The following is a 17,983-nucleotide window of genomic DNA, read 5'->3' as shown; positions in this document are numbered from 1 at the left end:
CCTCCCTCCCGTCTCCGTCTCTCTCTCTCTCTGTCTGTCCCATGTGCCTCTCCCTTCAACACCCGCCTCTCCTTCCTTTGCCATTCTCTCATCCCTCCTTCTCTTTCTTCCTCCCGTCCCTCTCCACTCATCGCCCTCTCTTTATTCAAACATCCCTCCCTCTGTCTTCATCCTGCCACCCCCCACCTTAACCACCCCGCTCCCCATCCCTTTTCCTCCCCAACTCCCTCCTGCCCCCTCTCCTCCTCCCGCCCCTCTCCCCTCCCTCTCTCTCTCTGCCTCTCTCCACACCGCGGCTCACTCATTACGCGCTCATTTAAATCACCGCGGCGCGAGCACGCGCACGCGCGCGCTGACAAAGAGCAGAAGTGGCGCTCGATATAAACAATCAACTCCCCAAGTTCCCCTCTCATCAAGAGAAGCAAACTCCTGCTACAGGAAGTAGAAGAAGACGACAACTTTGGCTTGTTCGTTCTCGCGTTCACCATCTCGGATTGATGAATTAACGTAACTCCCTGCGAAGTGGCAACGCGTCAATGAGTTGAGCGCAGTTTGCCGAATTAAAGTAACCGGTTCGGTTGTAAGAATAATAACTGGAGATGTAGCTTCAACGTCGATCGTCACGAAGACAACCCACACTCGCCACAGCAGCAGCAACAGCTGTCAGCAGCAGCAGCAATATCATCATCAGCAGCAACAGCAGGGCAGTAACATTAGCAGCAACAATAACCGCAGCAGGAATACCAGTAGCACGAGTAGCAGTGGCATCGGCAGCAGGGACAGCTGCAGAAACATCGGCAGCAGCAGCAGCAGTAGCATCATTAGCAGGAACGGCAAGACCGTGTACGATTGTTTGACCCGACCACTCTGCGACACATTTGAAGAGAGCAGCCGCTGCTGCTGCTGCTGGTGGTAGCGGTGGTTGGAGTCTGTGGTCGGGGCAGAAGCGTTCGGTGCGCGCGCGCCGCGAGTATCGGAGAGGAGGGAGGAGGAAGCGGAGGGAGGAGGGAGGAGGAGGGAGGAGGAGTGTTTAATCAACAGACAGGCGCACTCGATAGCGGGTGAATGAGAGGTAATTGGGTGGAAGAACACGGGGGGGAAAGCGGCGCGATCGTCGACGAGGATCTCGTGCGGACGGGAAGATGAGATCGGAGCGCGCTCGGGAGAGTCGCCGTCGAATTCCTCATCCCGTGCCCGCGACCGCGCGCGTTCAAGCGACGGCTCCTGCCACGCGGTACGTGCCCCGGCACGCATGTCACGCGACACGTGTGTGCACAGCTTACTGCCGTGAGATTTCGTTCTTACGTTGCACGCGTGGCATAAACCATTCACGTTACCACCGTGACATTCGTCCATACATTAGATCGATTGCATATATTACACACATGCCATATATTACACACATGCCATATATTACACACATGCCATATATTACACACATGCCATACATTACACACATGCCATATATTACACACATGCCATACATTACACACATGCCATACATTACACACATGCCATATATTACACACATGCCATATATTACACACATGCCATACATTACACACATGCCATATATTACACACATGCCATACATTACACACATGCCATACATTACACACATGCCATATCACGTAACACACGTACGTCACATGCCATGACATACGTTCATACTATCGATTCATACTTACAAGACGTACATTACATTTATGAAATACGTACGTTGACATACGTTAGCATACGTTTGTACATTGCATGTATGACTCACGGCAGCGCATTGCATTCAATAATATATGGTTAAGTACTATTACATACTACGGCATTCCCACACATTACATACATGGCACATGACGTGCATACATTGCCTGCATGTATGACACAGTTCATCCTTGGCATAACCGAGACAAAATAGAACATGTTTTCCATGCTTGAGATTCGTACACACAGCGACATTACGCACGGACATCTTATACCACAGAGTTCAGGAGACAATTGCTGTTCGCAAGCACCTATTGAGATCGATAGGTCGTGAAACGCGGTGCTCGAGTCTTCCACGATCCCGGCCGCCTTTGTCTTTCTAATATCTGTATTTTATTTGACTAGTAAAATAAAGAAAATCAAAAAACCTAAGCGAAATACAGAGCAGAGAAGTGCTTGTAGCGATTGCCGCATGCACGGATCCGGAATCGAACCGAGGCGGTCGCGCTTGTCGTAAGGCAGTGTTTTCAATCACAACCTAAGGGTTGCCACCTACGTGTATACGTACTGTACATTTATGTCCACAGTTGTATAACTTAATGAGTCCAATACACCTGATATTACAAAAGCAACGTAATGAAAATGCGTGTGTCACCGCGCGCGTGTGTGCCGAGTTGGAGCATAGAGCTTAGCGCGCTTCGCTACGGACCCGGCCACCCGAGTTCGATTCCTGCTCGCGGCCACCAACAAGTGAGGATTATTTGAACCGGTCCCTGTCCTCCCCCTAGGTCGACTCGACCTCAAATGAGTACCTCAATGGCGTTGACACATTCCTGCTCACGGCCTGGCGTGGTGATGGCCACCCAGCCCCTCGTGTGTCGTGCTGCCCTACACAGATGCCCCGAGTCTGTCGATTGTCGTCCTGAGTGTTCGTGCGCTGAAGTTGCCGAGTGTTGACGTATCCACAGGTGCGTGCGCGTGCAAGCGTGCGTTTGTCTGCGCGTCTGTGACTGAAGGAGGTTAATGAACGGGCATGTGTGTGTGTGTTTATATGTGCATGCGTGTTTGTGTTTTCGGGCGCGCGCGCGCGCGCGTGTGTTCTGTACACAGGCGAGTTGTTTGTGCGCAGCAGCGGTGCGAAACGGTGGTGTAGTCGTCAGCGCAATGCGCCCCGAACCCGGCCCACCCGAGTTATATTCCTGATCACGACCATCCTGATTCGGTCATTAAATGAGTACACATACCTGCTAGGTGGGGGGGGGGGTGTTAACATCAGTGCTGGGAAAACAACCGCGACCTGGCGACCGCGCAGATGTGCACGTGTCGTTGCCGGCTCTTCATGGGTGCTCGCGAACAGCACTTGCCCCAACAGTCTGTTAAAGGCTATACCGGTGGTGGCTGGCGGAGGAGGGGTGGGGGTTTGGGGGGGACTTTGGTCTTGGCATATGTCCGAGCGTGTTTGTGTGTGAGCTGTGCACACAGTGTGTGAATGGGTGCGTGTGCGTACGTCAGCCAGGCAATTGTCTGCACACGTCCTTTCCCATTTACTACCGGGGCAATGCGTACCGCCTCATCACGGGACTCATCAGAGTGACCATCGCTTCTGCCGCTTCTCTCCAGTGACCCTGCCAATGCTCCTGCAGCGACACTAACATGCACGTATGTTGTATGTGGATGTATGCGGAACTTCTTTCGCACCGTACGTGGCCAACCGTGCTTATCGGAGGCGCGGTTGGGTAGGGAAACAAACGAATAACACGTGGAATAAAAGTTGCGAGGGGGGTGGGGGATGAAAACGTCTCCAAACGATACGGTTGTGTGTTATCGAGTCAATTTTCAAAACAAGTAATTGCTGTGCGGCAATTTCACTGGGCGAGTGTTCACTTCGTGTGTGTCTGGGTGTGTCTGGGTGCCCGTCGGACTGCGTCTTTGTGTGCCATTGTCTTGTGTCAGTCCGTGTCCAATGGCCTCCGTTTTTAGAACTTCTTTCGCACCGTACGTAGCCAACCATGCTTATCTAGAATTTGGCCTCCGTTTGTCTGTGCGTCTGTGTATCTGCTTTTTTGGTCTATGCGCCTGTCTGCACCTGAGTGAGTCTGTGTGTCCGTACGTCTGCGTGTTTTTGTGCGCGTCTGCCTACGTGTGTGGATGTATGCGTGTGTGTGTGTGGGGAGCGGTAGTGTAGCGGTAAGCGCGCTGCGCCTCGAACCAGGCGACCCGGGTTCGATTCCCGTTCACGGCCAACACCAGTGACGATTATCTGAACTGGTTCTGGGCCTCCCCTAGGTCGACTCAGCCTCAAATGAGTACCTGGTGCGATGTCTAAACATCGCCACTAGGGAGACAAAGGCGGCCGGGCGTGGCCTTGGCCACCCACCCCCTCATGTGCCGTGCCGGCCTTTATAGGTGCTCGCTAACAGCACTTGCCCCTAGAGTCTGTTAAGGCTATACGGGGGATCTTTGTCCTTTTTTGTGCGTATCAATGTTGGTGGGTCTGTGTGTATTTTTGCATCTCTGTCTGTGTGCGCATTTATAGGTAGGGCGTCTATGTTATGCTTGGTGAGTCTGTGTGCGTCTGTGTGCCTGCCCGTCTGTGTCTACTGAACGTGCAATCACACGCACAGCGGATGCTTGCATTGTGCTTATAACTGGCAGCCGAGATTCGCTGGCTGTCACCTTTAGGGTCACGCTCTCGCAATCAAAAAAATCGATTAAGAAACGGAGGTCTCGCAAATACGATGCCACATTCCCATTCAACGCCTTCCAACACATTCAACACACTCAGGTGCAAGCTTTCGTCAGGCTTAGATTTTAAAAAAAACTTTCAAATTAGCATCGTTTCTTTTTTTCTTTGGGAGGGATGGTGAGATTCAGTAATCGAATTGAACATGCTGACGTTACGATGTGATTGTACAGTTTCACGCGTAGACTCCACGAACCAATCACTAAGTATTCATTCAAAGCCCTTTGTCAGTCCATTGCTGTACGGAGGGGATCGCCATGCCGTGTGGGAGACGAGTGTGCCCAATTTCACATGTGCAACCTTTCTAAAACATCAATAGTATTTAATGAATGCAATCCGTTAAGTCGATTCCTCGTGGCGGGCAGGATGAGTGGACGAGGATACTGTGCGTGCGTCGCGTGTGCATTCATCGCGGTTAATTGTGTTGCAATTCTCTTTTTTCAGAGGACACTGCTCCGAGTGAGCGACTCGTGACTGCAGAAGACGGGAGAGAGATCCAGAGATCGCGACTCGGCACCCCCCGTGTGGACCACCGAGAAGTTGTGGTTAAACCATCATTTAGCTGAAGTGTTCGTGTACGTTGAACTTCTTTCTCGCCGTACGTAGCCAACCGTGCTAATCGGAGGTCGGGGTGGGGGGGGGACAAGAAACTGAACACCAAAAGCATTTCTAAGGAAATGCATTTTCGATCTAGTTTTAACAGTTCATAGCTCCAGCGGTTCTTCATATCGGAGGGGCGCATCTGAAAGCTCGTCCCTAATTTGGAACATTTTCGCACCTCGTTAGTTGACTCATCACACTCGCATGAATCTTTTAAAGTAAGAAAAAAAACCGTGCAAAGTTTGGCTAAGTTTCATTAATAGCGGCCACGCACGGTAAGATGTAACGATGATGTATTGAGAAACAAAAGCACTTAGTGAAACGTCAACACGTATTGGATACACGCACACTTAAACACACTGGCGGGCATATACTCTCACATGCACCCAAGTTAATAAACTTTCAGACATTTTCACTTACGTACGCACACAGACACTCACAAATACGCATTCGCTTGCTCGCTTCAGTACACACACACTAACATTCACACGTTGATAGGCAATTGCGTAATCTCACACATCCTAACATAGATGAATACACTCACAGACACATACATACCCACACATATAGCATAGGCATACAGACTTAACGTCAAACACATACATGCCCACGATTATACACACACATCCACAGTATCTTATGTTCTGACGTACACAAATACAATTGTCCCCATGTTGTTTAAAACGACTGCTGTGGCAAGTGCAGTTAGCGAGTACGTACAGATCTAAATTATCTCACATACCCACTGAAATTCATACACACTTTATTCACACTAATTGAAACGTTAACAGGATCTCACGTACCAAACCCTATCATACGCACACTATCTCACACACATACCCACATTGACACACTCTCGCTTACATGCTGATAACCACCCAATAACACACACAGTTAGCCAACCCCCCCACCCCAAACACACACACCCGTCTAAAGCGTACTGAAGCATTTTGACCATCGCCCCACGCCATGGAATCAATGCTTCCGGCCAACACGACTCCCTGGATTACAAACAACATCTCGTGGCTCTGGGACAACAACAACAACAACGGCGGCAACGACACCGGCAACGCCACGGGCATCGAGGAGCCCTACGAGCCGGGTGCGGGAGCCGTCATCCTGCCTCTGATGTACTTCGTCGTGTGCGCCGTGGGCCTGACGGGCAACACGCTCGTCATCTACGTGGTGCTGCGCCACGCCAAGATGAAGACCGTCACCAACATCTACATCCTCAACTTGGCCGTCGCCGACGAACTCTTCATGTTCGGCCTGCCCTTCCTCGCCCTGCAGAACGCGCTCTCCTACTGGCCCTTCGGCTCGCTCATGTGCCGTATCGTCATGACGGTGGACGGCATCAACCAGTTCACGAGCATCTTCTGCCTGACCGTGATGAGCATCGACCGCTACTTGGCCGTGGTCCACCCGGTCAAGTCCACCAAGTGGCGGAAGCCCTTCTTCGCCAAGCTCGTTAACGGCGCCGTGTGGTTCCTCTCCATCGTCGTCGTCCTGCCCGTCATCATCTTCTCCTACACGCAAGGGGACATCACCATGTGCAACATCAACTGGCCCGACCCGGCCAGCGTGTGGTCCACGGCGTTCATTCTCTACACGGCGCTGCTCGGCTTCTTCGGGCCGCTCACCGTCATCTGCCTGTGCTACTTGCTCATCATCTTCAAGGTGAAGTCTTCGGGCGCGCGCGTGCAGGGCTCCACCAAGCGCCGCAGGTCCGAGAAGCGCGTGACGCGCATGGTGATCGTCGTGGTGGCGGTGTTCGTCTTCTGCTGGCTGCCCTTCTACCTGCTCAACATCATCAACCTGGCCGTCACGCTGCCCGAGGAGCCCGCGCTCATGGGCCTCTACTTCTTCGTGGTCGTCCTCTCCTATGCCAACAGCTGCGCCAACCCGATCCTCTACGCGTTCCTCTCGGACAACTTCAAGAAGAGCTTCCAGAAGGTGCTCTGCCAGAAGAAGGTGGCCGCGGCCAACGCGACTCACGACGACGGCGCGGATCCCAGCGACAATCGCCCAGAGAAGTCGCGGCTGCACGAGGCGCCGCCCGAGACCATGCCCACCGCGCTGCACGAGAACGGCAGCGTGCAGCTGTCGGTCGTCTAGCGGGGGGAGGGGAGGCGCGTGCGCGCCCTGCGGCGTCGTGTGCGCTCGGGGAGGGGGGGTGAGTGCGTACCGTGCGTAATTGATACATTTGCGTGCGTTGCGGTTGAAGGGGCCGGGGATGCGTTCGCTCGATGCGCGTTGCGCTGCGCTGAGTAAAAATGCGTTCGGGAGTCGACGGCTGCATGCGTCGATCAGCGCGCGTGCGTTCGCCGTGGTTGTGTCGAACACGGTCGGGCGTGGGGCTCAGCTTCGTTGCGGAGGGCGATTGCGTCGAGCGCGGTGGTGTCGTGCGTGGCAGAGTGTGGTTGTGTTGGTGGTGGTCGTGTCGAGCTTGGCAGAGTGTGGTTGTGTTGGTGGTGGTCGTGTCGTGTGCGGCAGAGTGTGGTTGTGTTGATGGTGATCATGTCGTGCGTGGCAGAGTGTGGTTGTGTTGATGGTGGTCGTGTGGAGCGTTGCAGAGTGTGGTTGTGTTGGTAGTGGTCGTGTGGAGCGTTGCAGAGTGTGGTTGTGTTGATGGTGGTCGTGTCGAGCGTGGTTGTGGTTGAGCGTGCGCGAGGGGTGAGCGGGGGTAGGGAAAGGGGTGCGTTTGGGGTGCATGCGCCCCGGATGCGCCGGTGTGAGTGCGTTTGGGGTGTGGGAGAACACTCAACGTGTGCACGTGCATGGAGTGTAACTGCGTGTGTGTGTGTGCGCCCGTGTTCAACTGGGGCGCATGCATTTGGAATGCTTGATTTCCGGGTACCTGCGTGCGTGCACGCATACCGGTGTTGGAGGAGTGCACGTGCATTAGCTCGTGAGTGAGTGTGTGCCGTGTGCACTGTGCACGTGGGATGATCGTGATTGGATTTGGGGCTCCCGCTGTTTTGCCATGACGCTGTTGCTGCTATTGTTGCTGCTATCGATGCTGCTGCTATTGCTGCTGCTGCTGCACACTGTTGGCAGTGAGCGCGACACGCAAGGCATCAGGCCACAGGTCATGTGCGCTATTTATCTGGGGCAGTGACGGCATTCGGTCACCGAATACGAGTTGTTGTTGTTTTTTTTGGGGGGGGCAAAAGTTGCGCTGCCCGAAAGCGCGTGGATGCGCGTTTACACGCAATCGCTGCACTAACGCGCGCACCCTAACGGAGGTCGCGATGTATCACCGATTAATATCGCCAGCTCGACAGACGTTATCCGCATCTAATCGCATCGTCTAAGAATCAATGGTTTTTCAAAAGCACTTGAATTTTGTAGGATCATGTGAACACGTCCAGTCAACAGAGACCGGCTGTATTCCATCCCCTGCAATACGTATAAATCTCACCAATAATCGAACCACGACCCCGCGAAGCATTAAGCCAGGTCCACACCTCACAGCTTGGCTGCAAAAAAACATAATCGCTTACAAGTGGACTTCCCTGCAACCAGTTGCCCGCAACAATTCATCTGCGCAGTAAATTAAGGTATTGTTGAGAGCGGGTAAATTAATTGGAGTGAATAAATTAATAAGCAAATTTTGTTCGCCATGCGTGCACAGGCAATGTAATTAACCACAAGGCTGGATTTTTCCCTTTAAAAAAAAGCCTGGCGCGGGTCACACATACGCGAATGTTGAACTTCTTTCGCACCGTACCAAGCCGACTGTGCTGAACGGAGGTGCGGGGATAGGACAACAAACTGGACCCAAAAATCATATGAAAAATAATTAGACGTTTTCACATTTGTCAAGGCCAACCCTTACATTGTTCTTCAGGGGTCACCGCACACGTACTGCGCGTGTCGGGTAGAACATTAGCGGGCGTGACGTTTGCAATTGCGTCATCAAACAATTTCCTTGCTGCGCGGCGAATGATTAGGACTCACATTTCACAGGCGTCGACATCAGATCATACACGTAGGACAATGTTTTGTTTTGACTGAAGGACCTAGATGAGGAAGGGCATCGTCCGCTTGAGAGTCAAGCTCTGGCTAGCACCTGCTGATTATGGGTGACATCTCCAGCGGAAAGTCGTGCGGAATTCTGAAAACTTTTTTTTCACGTTGAACAAAACTAAAACCAATTGGGATACATTTGCCCAAATGACACATTTGATTTGTTTGGCTGTGTCGGTTGGCTGAGGGTGTATAGCTCTGACGCTGTACCCGCCACACGATCGAACCCAAAGGAAATCCCGAGGATGAATCCCAGCAGACACTGCCCGTGCAATGTATAAACGATCATACGTTGGCTGAAAAGATCTCCCTATGAAAACCCAGTGCAGCAGGACCCTAATGATAGATAGTATTTGCAATTGGTGTGGCTCTCCTGGATATATAATTCATTTGAAAAACTCACAGTTTAGGTCTCCGTTTGTCTTCACACGCTTGCCAGATGTTCCATTACTTTGCACACGCATTGCCAACTCACCACACACAACACGTGCATGAGGAGGCAGTTCGGACCATCTAACACCGCGTATGAATAGAACGGTGCAACATTGTTGTTCAACCGTTTTCTTGACCCAGGTCAAAGCAACAACCGGAGAACGCTTCCCTTGCGAGAACACGTGGAACGTCCGTTCAACGTTACGCCAATGTTGGTCCAACGGTTCCAACAAAACGTTATCCGAACGTCGGCACGTGTACCGAGCGGCTTCGTTTATGTCAGTGAGCCTTTTACTTGACTGTGTGACAATATGTACTCGTATTAGTGCTGTGACTCTACGCGTGATAGGCACACAGATGGACACACGAGATGTGTTATTCCAGAGTTCGACAAAAGCAACGTCAATTATGCAAAATAGGACTTGGGGAAACAAAGCCCTGCAAGCAATGCCCTGCAAGGGAGACGTGCTGCCAGCTGCAAATGGAGGCTGCATGCACCGCAATGTTCCAAGGGCCTGAGGCAATAAGAATTGATGTGGTGGTGGTGGTGGCGTGTGCTTAGGCTGTAAGGAGCTCACGGCTACGGGAAGCCAGAACCAGAAATTCCACGGCACGAATCAGTAAAAGTGATTTCAGGGCTCAGAGTTTGACAGCCGAGAGTAGAAAATGCATATTGATATATATATATGTAGCATATGCTGTTGAGCAGTGACACATCGATTAGCGCGCCGTCGACCTGAAATCGAATCTCGGCTATGGTTATCGTGAGAGGCGAGTGAGATATCCGACCAGGTTTTAACACCCTTCCTCTGTCATGAACCCAACACTGCCCATCGTGGTGAAGTATGGTCAAACCCCCCCCTGCCCCCCCCCCCACACCATTACCTGCACGGCGTGAAGCTTTCATCCAGCAGTCGAGTGACAAAAAGCTGCACAATTTGGTCATCGTACCGCGATAGCTTTGCCGTCGCTTGTCCTTTGCGCATATTTATACGACGCGAGCCGTGTACGGACCGTCCCGTGGACGGGGTTAATCTGCTTTAATGTTCAATGTCGCGGCTACGTGGAGCCATCGCCAGACATCCCACGGCATGAATCGATAACAAACGAATTAGTCGAAATACGCGGGGCGGCGGTGGAAGCTGCACAGCACGTGGTTGCCTGTAATCTAGCACTGTTGGGGGCAGCAGCGCGGTTTCGACGGATCACCATACAAATGTTGTGAAACTGCCTTCCCAGTGAGCGACAAGGAGGTGCTGTACTCTGGCTCGGCCAGGAGGATGTGGTACAGCAAGTGCGGACTTAAGCACCACCTGTTTCCATCTGTGAGTGTTTGCCCTCTCGCACGCGTGAGTTTTCCCTGGGTTCTCCCGGTTTCCTCCGACGTATGCACTCACTATTTGAGCTGGAAATATTTTAATATACAGACACATCCACAAGTGGATTGTGCGGCATTGCGAGATGCATTTTGCATGAATTATGGAACTGTATAAACACGCATTGTTACTGATCACAATCTGGACAGATGTCATCATTCAGACAAAGCACCCGCTTGGCTTGCAATGCCTATAATTTTACATAAATGTAGGAATGGAAACATTATTTATACATAAAAAGAATATAACTTATATGTAAAAAAATCCTATAAGACTACCATTAATAACGCTTTTCGTGGTGGTTTTGTTAGTTACGTGTTGTGCATAGGCCCCTGGTTCCATAAGGCCATGGGCCAGAGCAGAAACTGGTACAACCTCGGGCAGCAGAAATCACATCTTCAGTTGTACCGGTGTATTTACACGGCCAAAATGAGGGTAACTTATTTGATAACCCCACTAATTAAAATGGTTATCACGCAAATCGCTGTTATTGGCCACACAACGATATCTGAATCGCAAGAGCGATGCCACCTCAAAGTGCTGACGGCAAGTGCGATGTCCAGTCTGAACTCATGGACCAACGTCTGGTCAGAGTGAACCCCTTGGCTCAGCTCGGTACGATTAAACGAATGCCCGCGTGAGTGTGCTGGCTGGTAGACTGACTTGGACGCAGACAAATGCAATGTCTTGCCCCGTAGAATTGGTGGCAAGGCGGGCAATTGTGGCAATTGCAAAGCCACCTTGCAAATCGCGTCTTAAGTCGGCCCAATTACTCTGAATTTTAACGATGTTCTAGAGGGGCTTGAATGGCGACACTTGGTACAATTATAGTCAATTGTATGCCTACAATTTTAAAAAAGAAATCTGCATTTTTTTTGACTCGGCCCCCTGAAAATGAGAGATTAATTCGTTTCACTCGTATGGGAGGGTTAGCCTGAGGCTCTCTACAGCTCTCATTATCGCGCTTAACATTTACAAAATAATAATTTGAGCTCCACAATCATTGAACCAAGGAATCAGCCTTGCGTACTGTAATAATAAACTGCCGTCGCCCGCAAACAGGTGTAAAGAATATAATGTCTGACTTTATAATAAATGCATTAATTCTAAATGTCATTGTCGTATAATTACCCAGGAAAACTCCACCGAGTCTCCTAAATATTTGTCACGAGGGTCCTGATACACTGGGCTGTTTGGCCAATTACATTATTTGAATGTTTGGATTATTGTACAGGGAAACCGGTGCACATGGAGAAAACCCACCAAGGCATTAAACATTTCAACCTCTGCACAGATAGAGTGAACAATCAAATGGCGTGCCGATATCTCCTGGTAATCTCACAGCCTACACCTGGAAACACACGGTGTTACCATGCGGTCTCCCATCAATCTCAGATTCAACAATCCGCTGCTGTACTACCATATCCTGGCCGCCACACAGACAGACACCGATGCCAAAAAAAAATCTGAACTGGATGCGCCGCGCGGTGCCAAATTACTTAACGAATTACTCAATCACATCGTGAGCGTTAACACTGTGATACGACGCGATGCCACAATACTGAATTCGGTTGAGACGTTAACACAAACCCATACGAGACCCCTTTTTTGTCGAGATGCGTTCAGGGGTGGGGGGTGGGGGGGGGAGATGGGGTTGTGAGGATGGGGGGCAGTGCTGTCTCGCTGATGGGGTTCACGACCTGCCTAATCGATGTGCATTCACTGCGCGTCAGGGATGCAATTAAGCGCCATTGATACCCAAAACGTGGCCTCCGCTGCACGAGCGTCAGGACCGATTGTGCTCGGAGCGAATTGCCTGACAAGTTGACACTGATCGGTAACCACCGTGGCGCAACGGTCCGCACACTCGACTCGATCTCCGGGCGAGGCAAATTTGCGACAATGGGCAAGATCACTTACTACCTCCAACCCAGCCATGAGTGTGTGGTGGGGTAAAGTGTGGGTGGTGCTACCACCTCTTTCAAGGCGTCTGGCCCGGGGTGTAAGAGTAGGCCAAACACAGTGGTGATGGGCAGGTGTGATAACGGTGGTAGAGTCGAGTCGCAAGCAACGCCGCAAATGCTTGCTAATGCCCGGGGTGGGACGTCCACTCGCGAGAGCTCTGGGGTCCCTCTGCAAGTGAATTTGGCCTAATCTTCCACACTGACAAGAAGATGTTGGATTAACCCAGGTGGGGGCGATGGAAGGCACTCAGCAAGTGCCACGCCGAGAGATCGGACCAAACCGGCGACGTCTGCATTGGAATCCCAGCGTTGCTCATCATTACATCACGGCAGGCACTCCTAAGGGGGCACGTAATGTATGCATCTTCTTTTGCACGGCCCGTAAGCACTTTACGATTTTTCTATTAGGAGCGGGAGTTAGCTGCATGTGCGAGAATCGCAGGTTGGATAGCGTGAAGGATTGGGGGGAGGAGGGGCGGGAGTGAAGTGGTCCTTGTATAAATCCGTTATTTCCACACGCACAATGGGCCAGACCTCTGAAAATCAATTCATCCCGAGGCCACATTATCAAGCACGAGGCGCGACGGGCATGCATCGGAGCGAACGCGAGGAGATGTTATTGGTGCGGAGCACGATTTTCATCCTAATCGCTCCACTCCACACGACCACACCGTAAGGCACACCACGGCCAACCCAGCCACCCATTCGGCACTACCCTCTGCGCGCTACGAGACAATTAGACGATGCCTTCAGCCCTGGCTACCCGCTCTGGGCTGTACCCACTAAGCCCCTCCGCCTAAGCAACTATCTCCCACAACGAGCAGCAAAGCACCACCCTCTACCGTGACTCACGTTTGAAAATGACACCATCGTCACGGCCACACACACACAGAGACAAATAAAGACAAAGATCCCCTTCCCTTCCTTTGTCGCCTTCACAAACTCTTTGCGGCAAGTGCCCTTAGCGAATGCACGTGTAGGCTGGAAAGGCGCACGAATCGGGCGTGGGGACCGCACCACGCCCGCTCGCGTTTGTCTCCCCAGTGGCTATGTTCACACGACGCGCCAAGTTACTCTTATAAGGCTGAGAACACCGAAGGGGAGGCTCAAATCGGCTCGGATATGCACCGCTCACGTATGCCATGGACGAGAAACGACCTCGGGCAGCCAGGTTCATAGAAATACTCGCAGACGACGCGCACTCACACGGAGACCTCCGATGATTCTGAGAATCACAAGCGCGGTGCAACATCGCAAGCACGAGACGTGTTGCAGCGCTAACGCACCGTCAACATACGACTTGTGTTATGTTACTTATTTACATCAGGAGTGTGACTTCCACACACAAGACAAAGATCCCCCGTATAACTTGTAACAGACTGTTGGAGCAAGTTCTCTTCGTGGGCACCTAGACGGGCACGACACACTAGGGGGTAGATGGCCAACAGCATGCCCGGCCGCATTTTTCTCTTTAGTGCGTATGCTTTGCACACAGTCAGGACCTGGGGGAGGCCCAAAACCGGCTCAGATAACACTGGTCAACACACTTTTTCTGGCATAAGGCATTCTAACGGTTTTAAGGTAATGTTGGGGTGCTAATTCCAAATCTGGCATCATTTTTTGTCTATCACATCAGGTTTTTGAGATATCAAAGATTGCATTTTAAATAAAAACTGCAGAAGAAAAATATTAAATAAATGTGGATATCTACATAAAATTATATTATAAACACACTATCCTCAAAATACAGCACCATATATTAACACTAAAGCAGTCACTGACTCGCAACAACTTGCAATCATAAGTGACAGAGTTAATTTCGGGTAAAATCAATGAAAATGGGGTATGCCGATAGCATAAAAATGAGATGTGATAGAGCAAATCTGAGATCAGATTTGGAATCAGCACCCTGAACGTAGTCTAAAACAGCTGCAAAAGTCCAGGCCAGAAAAAAAATTGTTGACCAGTGTAATTGAACTCCAATTGGCAGGTTCATCAAGCAATGCGCTAATCACTCCGCCACCACTCCACCCACATGCGCGCACTAATATATACACATGCATGCACACAATGCTGACGACGCGAAAACAAACACCCAATGTGACCATACAGCCTGTGATACCAATGCAGTTAGCGAGCACCTATTAAAACCGTAACAGCACAAGAGAGCTTGATGGGTCGCGGTGTAAGAATATTCAAAACGAGTCTTGAGATAGAGATACATGGGTCTGGAAGTCCAAGGATATTAAACCTAGGTTCTCCAAACTCCAGTCCTCTCGACCCACTACTAAGCTCCGTTTATCAAGGCACTCCCCATAAACAAATAATTCGTAGCACGCTGCACGCGCCGGATGATTGTTCAACGCGTCCCGCTTGACACGCGAATCAATTAACGCGTTCTGTGTTCATAGGGGCGATTGCAATTCAAATTGAGATATCGGTGTGCGAGCGCGTGCGTGTTGTGCGTGACGCAAGACACAATGCATTGATTTGCGCGTCACGTGGGATGCGTTTAACAATTGTCGGGCATTCGTGCGGCAAGTTAATTTGTATTTGAATGGGGAGTATACTCGTGAAGGCGGAAAGATGTACGGCGGTGGGTCGCGAGGACTGGAGTTTGGGATTCCCTGGTGTTAGACTTTACCGTGAACATATTAAGTGGCCTTGGGCGAGCCACATCGCTCAAAGGGATGTTGGCTATTGGAGAAAACGCGCCCGAGAGAATGACGGCCGCAAAGATGCAGCAATGAGACCACTCGGGTGCAAACCGTGCGATGGATTGTGGCACCGCGGGATCGTAAGTAAGCCATCGTGCGCCAGCGTCACGGTCCAATTTTGGCAAATAAAACAAATATACAGTATATACATTCCCACACTGTTCAGTTTGAATTACACGCACGTGAGCAAGCATTGTTTTCCTACTGGCAGACAAAAGCCCGTGTGCAGGCCAGGTGCTGAGTCGCCTTGCAACTGAGGGTGCCCTTCACAATGTGTTGAGATGATCTGTGAAATGTAAAGCGCTCCAAAATCCCCCTGCGAATAGGAGGGCGCGATATAAAAACAAAACATTACTATTTTCACCCAGAAATGTGAGGCCTTCAGCAGTGGATGGAATATGATGATATATATCTGAATTCACATGTTTCCCTCTTAGTTCATTAGTTTAAGTTATTTATTCATGTATTATCTTACACACACACACAATGACTGGCCATGCTTAAGTGATATTAGGCCTGAGACAATTGTACAACCACGTGTATTTATCCTGATTCAAAATGTCCATTTGTGAAACGCGGATTTGCCATAACTCTTCGCAATTTGAGCGACGTCTGTCAAGTGATAATATATGAATACCGCGTCCGACTTTGCCTTTATAATGGGGTTCATATCCGATGGATGCCCACTCCCCACTCCCCATGGTAACACGACCGATGTCCTGCACCTGTACCGTAAATCATTTTTCAGTGTAAAATTCCGCATTATAAAAGTTGTGTTTGTGCTTTTCTTTTCGACAGTTACACGTTCCGTGATGAAGGAATACATAGATTATACATCAACGTTTGCTCCATTGTTCATCAGTGTGTCCGTGATGCTGAGCCTGTATGTGTCATGCAAAAAGACTCGTCGAGAGAAGCATTGGTGTAATTGCTGCGGTAATAAATTCAACTTGTAACGCACCACCGCCGCACAGCGCCCGCTCGCCCTCAGAGAGCGGGAACGACTCAAGAGGGGCGAGGAACGGCAGACGAGCGAGACAGCAACAGCCAGGCGATGTGCCGGGGCCATTAAATGCCCACGCTCTGTAATCCTATACACATATGTTAAGTTGTTATTGGCCAATTAACGAGTGTTTACACGTGAGAGGAAATTGGAGCACCCGTAGAAACCCCGGGCGTGCGAGGGGGCAACACTCTATCCCATAGAGATGGCACAGATGAAGATAGGTCCGCATTTGCTGGATCGCATTCTCCTGGGCAATCCGGGGTATGTCACCTCCTCTTTGCCCATTTTATAATCATATGTTTTATGTATAGAAGCCGAATACTCTAAACGCATGTTTATACATGTGGAGGGTAAAAAACCAGAGGACCCGGAGAAAAATCCACGCTCTCACGGGGAGAACATGCAAATTCAAATATACAGCAGCAGGCGTCAGTGTTGGGATCGAACCCACGACCCCCTGCAAACCAGGCGAGGTAGTTAACATCTCGCCACCGTGGCGCCCCGCGGCGCTCAGAAGGACGCCCACAGTGGAAGACTGAGCGAAGAGCTCCGCTCACACGCATCAGTGACACGGAACGTGGCGTCGTGGCAGGATGACGACTGTGGGGAAACATCAACACCCCGCAGTGGATGTATCTTCCAGCTGTTGATGCTGGTCGTGGTGATGATGCATTAATGAAACAAACACGCAGCTCACGAACAACTATTCTAACACGACTACGTGGGTAACTTCAGAGCCGCAGACTCACGTGAAGGTCGAAGGTTCAAGGTGGCCGCCCTGTCATGTCTTGCTCACGCCACTACTAAACGAAGCTCTGCAGAGCCTCTCTCTCTCTCTCGATAGAGTATATTGCCTACTCTTCCACGGTCGCCGGACCTCTTGGAAAAGTTAAGAGTACCCATGGTGTGCCAACTCGTACCGCTGGGCACATTGGCGGTGACGAAGATTTAATAAACTTAATCCATTGTTTCAACAGTACACGCCCAGAGATGGACCACACGCTTCGTGATGCTAGCCACTTACACCAATGTTGTGGCAGTCTACAGATTTAAAAAAAAAACATGATGCGCTCTCCGCATCGTGTCATTTTTTTTTTAGTTCTCGGTGTAATTCAATGTGTCAGGCTCATGCTCACATGGTCTGTTTAATGTTTGCCTCTAATTACATTTTTCACGGCCATGAAATACAACAATTATCCACCACATTGATTTATTGGTGAGTGTATTAATGTCGCGTGCCAAAACGATGTGTACTGGCCAAGGTTGCACGGATGTCTGAGCGTGGAATCAATGCCATAAGTAAGCCATCTCGATTAGGGCAACACATTTTAAAGAATGCAATTATTAAGCTCTTTTTTTATTCAATCAGGAAAGCTACAGAGCCTCAATCCTTTCTTTTTTGTGTCAGGAAGGTCTGGTTA

The 17,983-nt window shown here is 50.5% G+C and overlaps 1 protein-coding gene across 4 annotated transcripts; it reads left to right on the top strand.

Moving 5' to 3' along the window:
• The first annotated feature begins 301 nt into the window (after positions 1 to 301).
• LOC144935045 (somatostatin receptor type 5-like) lies at positions 302 to 16,874 on the top strand. Of its 4 annotated transcripts, none has more exons than XM_078861370.1 (3): positions 302 to 1,234; positions 3,212 to 3,350; positions 4,883 to 16,874. In XM_078861370.1, exon 3 carries the CDS (start codon positions 6,008 to 6,010, stop codon positions 7,151 to 7,153), a length of 1,146 nt encoding a protein of 381 aa, XP_078717496.1. In that variant the 5' UTR covers positions 302 to 1,234; positions 3,212 to 3,350; positions 4,883 to 6,007; the 3' UTR covers positions 7,154 to 16,874. The 4 variants fall into 4 exon arrangements, with proteins under 4 accessions (XP_078717496.1, XP_078717487.1, XP_078717514.1 ...); XM_078861361.1 differs by having other exon boundaries at positions 3,208 to 3,350; XM_078861379.1 differs by lacking the exon at positions 302 to 1,234 and adding an exon at positions 2,331 to 2,445 and having other exon boundaries at positions 3,208 to 3,350.
• Positions 16,875 to 17,983: the final 1,109 nt, after the last annotated feature.

The sequence above is a fragment of the Lampetra fluviatilis genome, chromosome 1 (assembly GCF_964198595.1).
Source record: "Lampetra fluviatilis chromosome 1, kcLamFluv1.1, whole genome shotgun sequence".
Lineage (NCBI taxonomy): Eukaryota > Metazoa > Chordata > Hyperoartia > Petromyzontiformes > Petromyzontidae > Lampetra > Lampetra fluviatilis.
The sequence above is the reverse complement of the archived record's forward strand: the minus strand, read 5'-3'. Positions and strand labels throughout refer to the sequence as shown.

Excerpts from the sequence above, each read along its gene's own strand:
- LOC144935045 (XM_078861388.1), top strand. The coding sequence starts at position 6,008 with ATGGAATCAATGCTTCCGGCCAACACGACTCCCTGGATTACAAACAAC.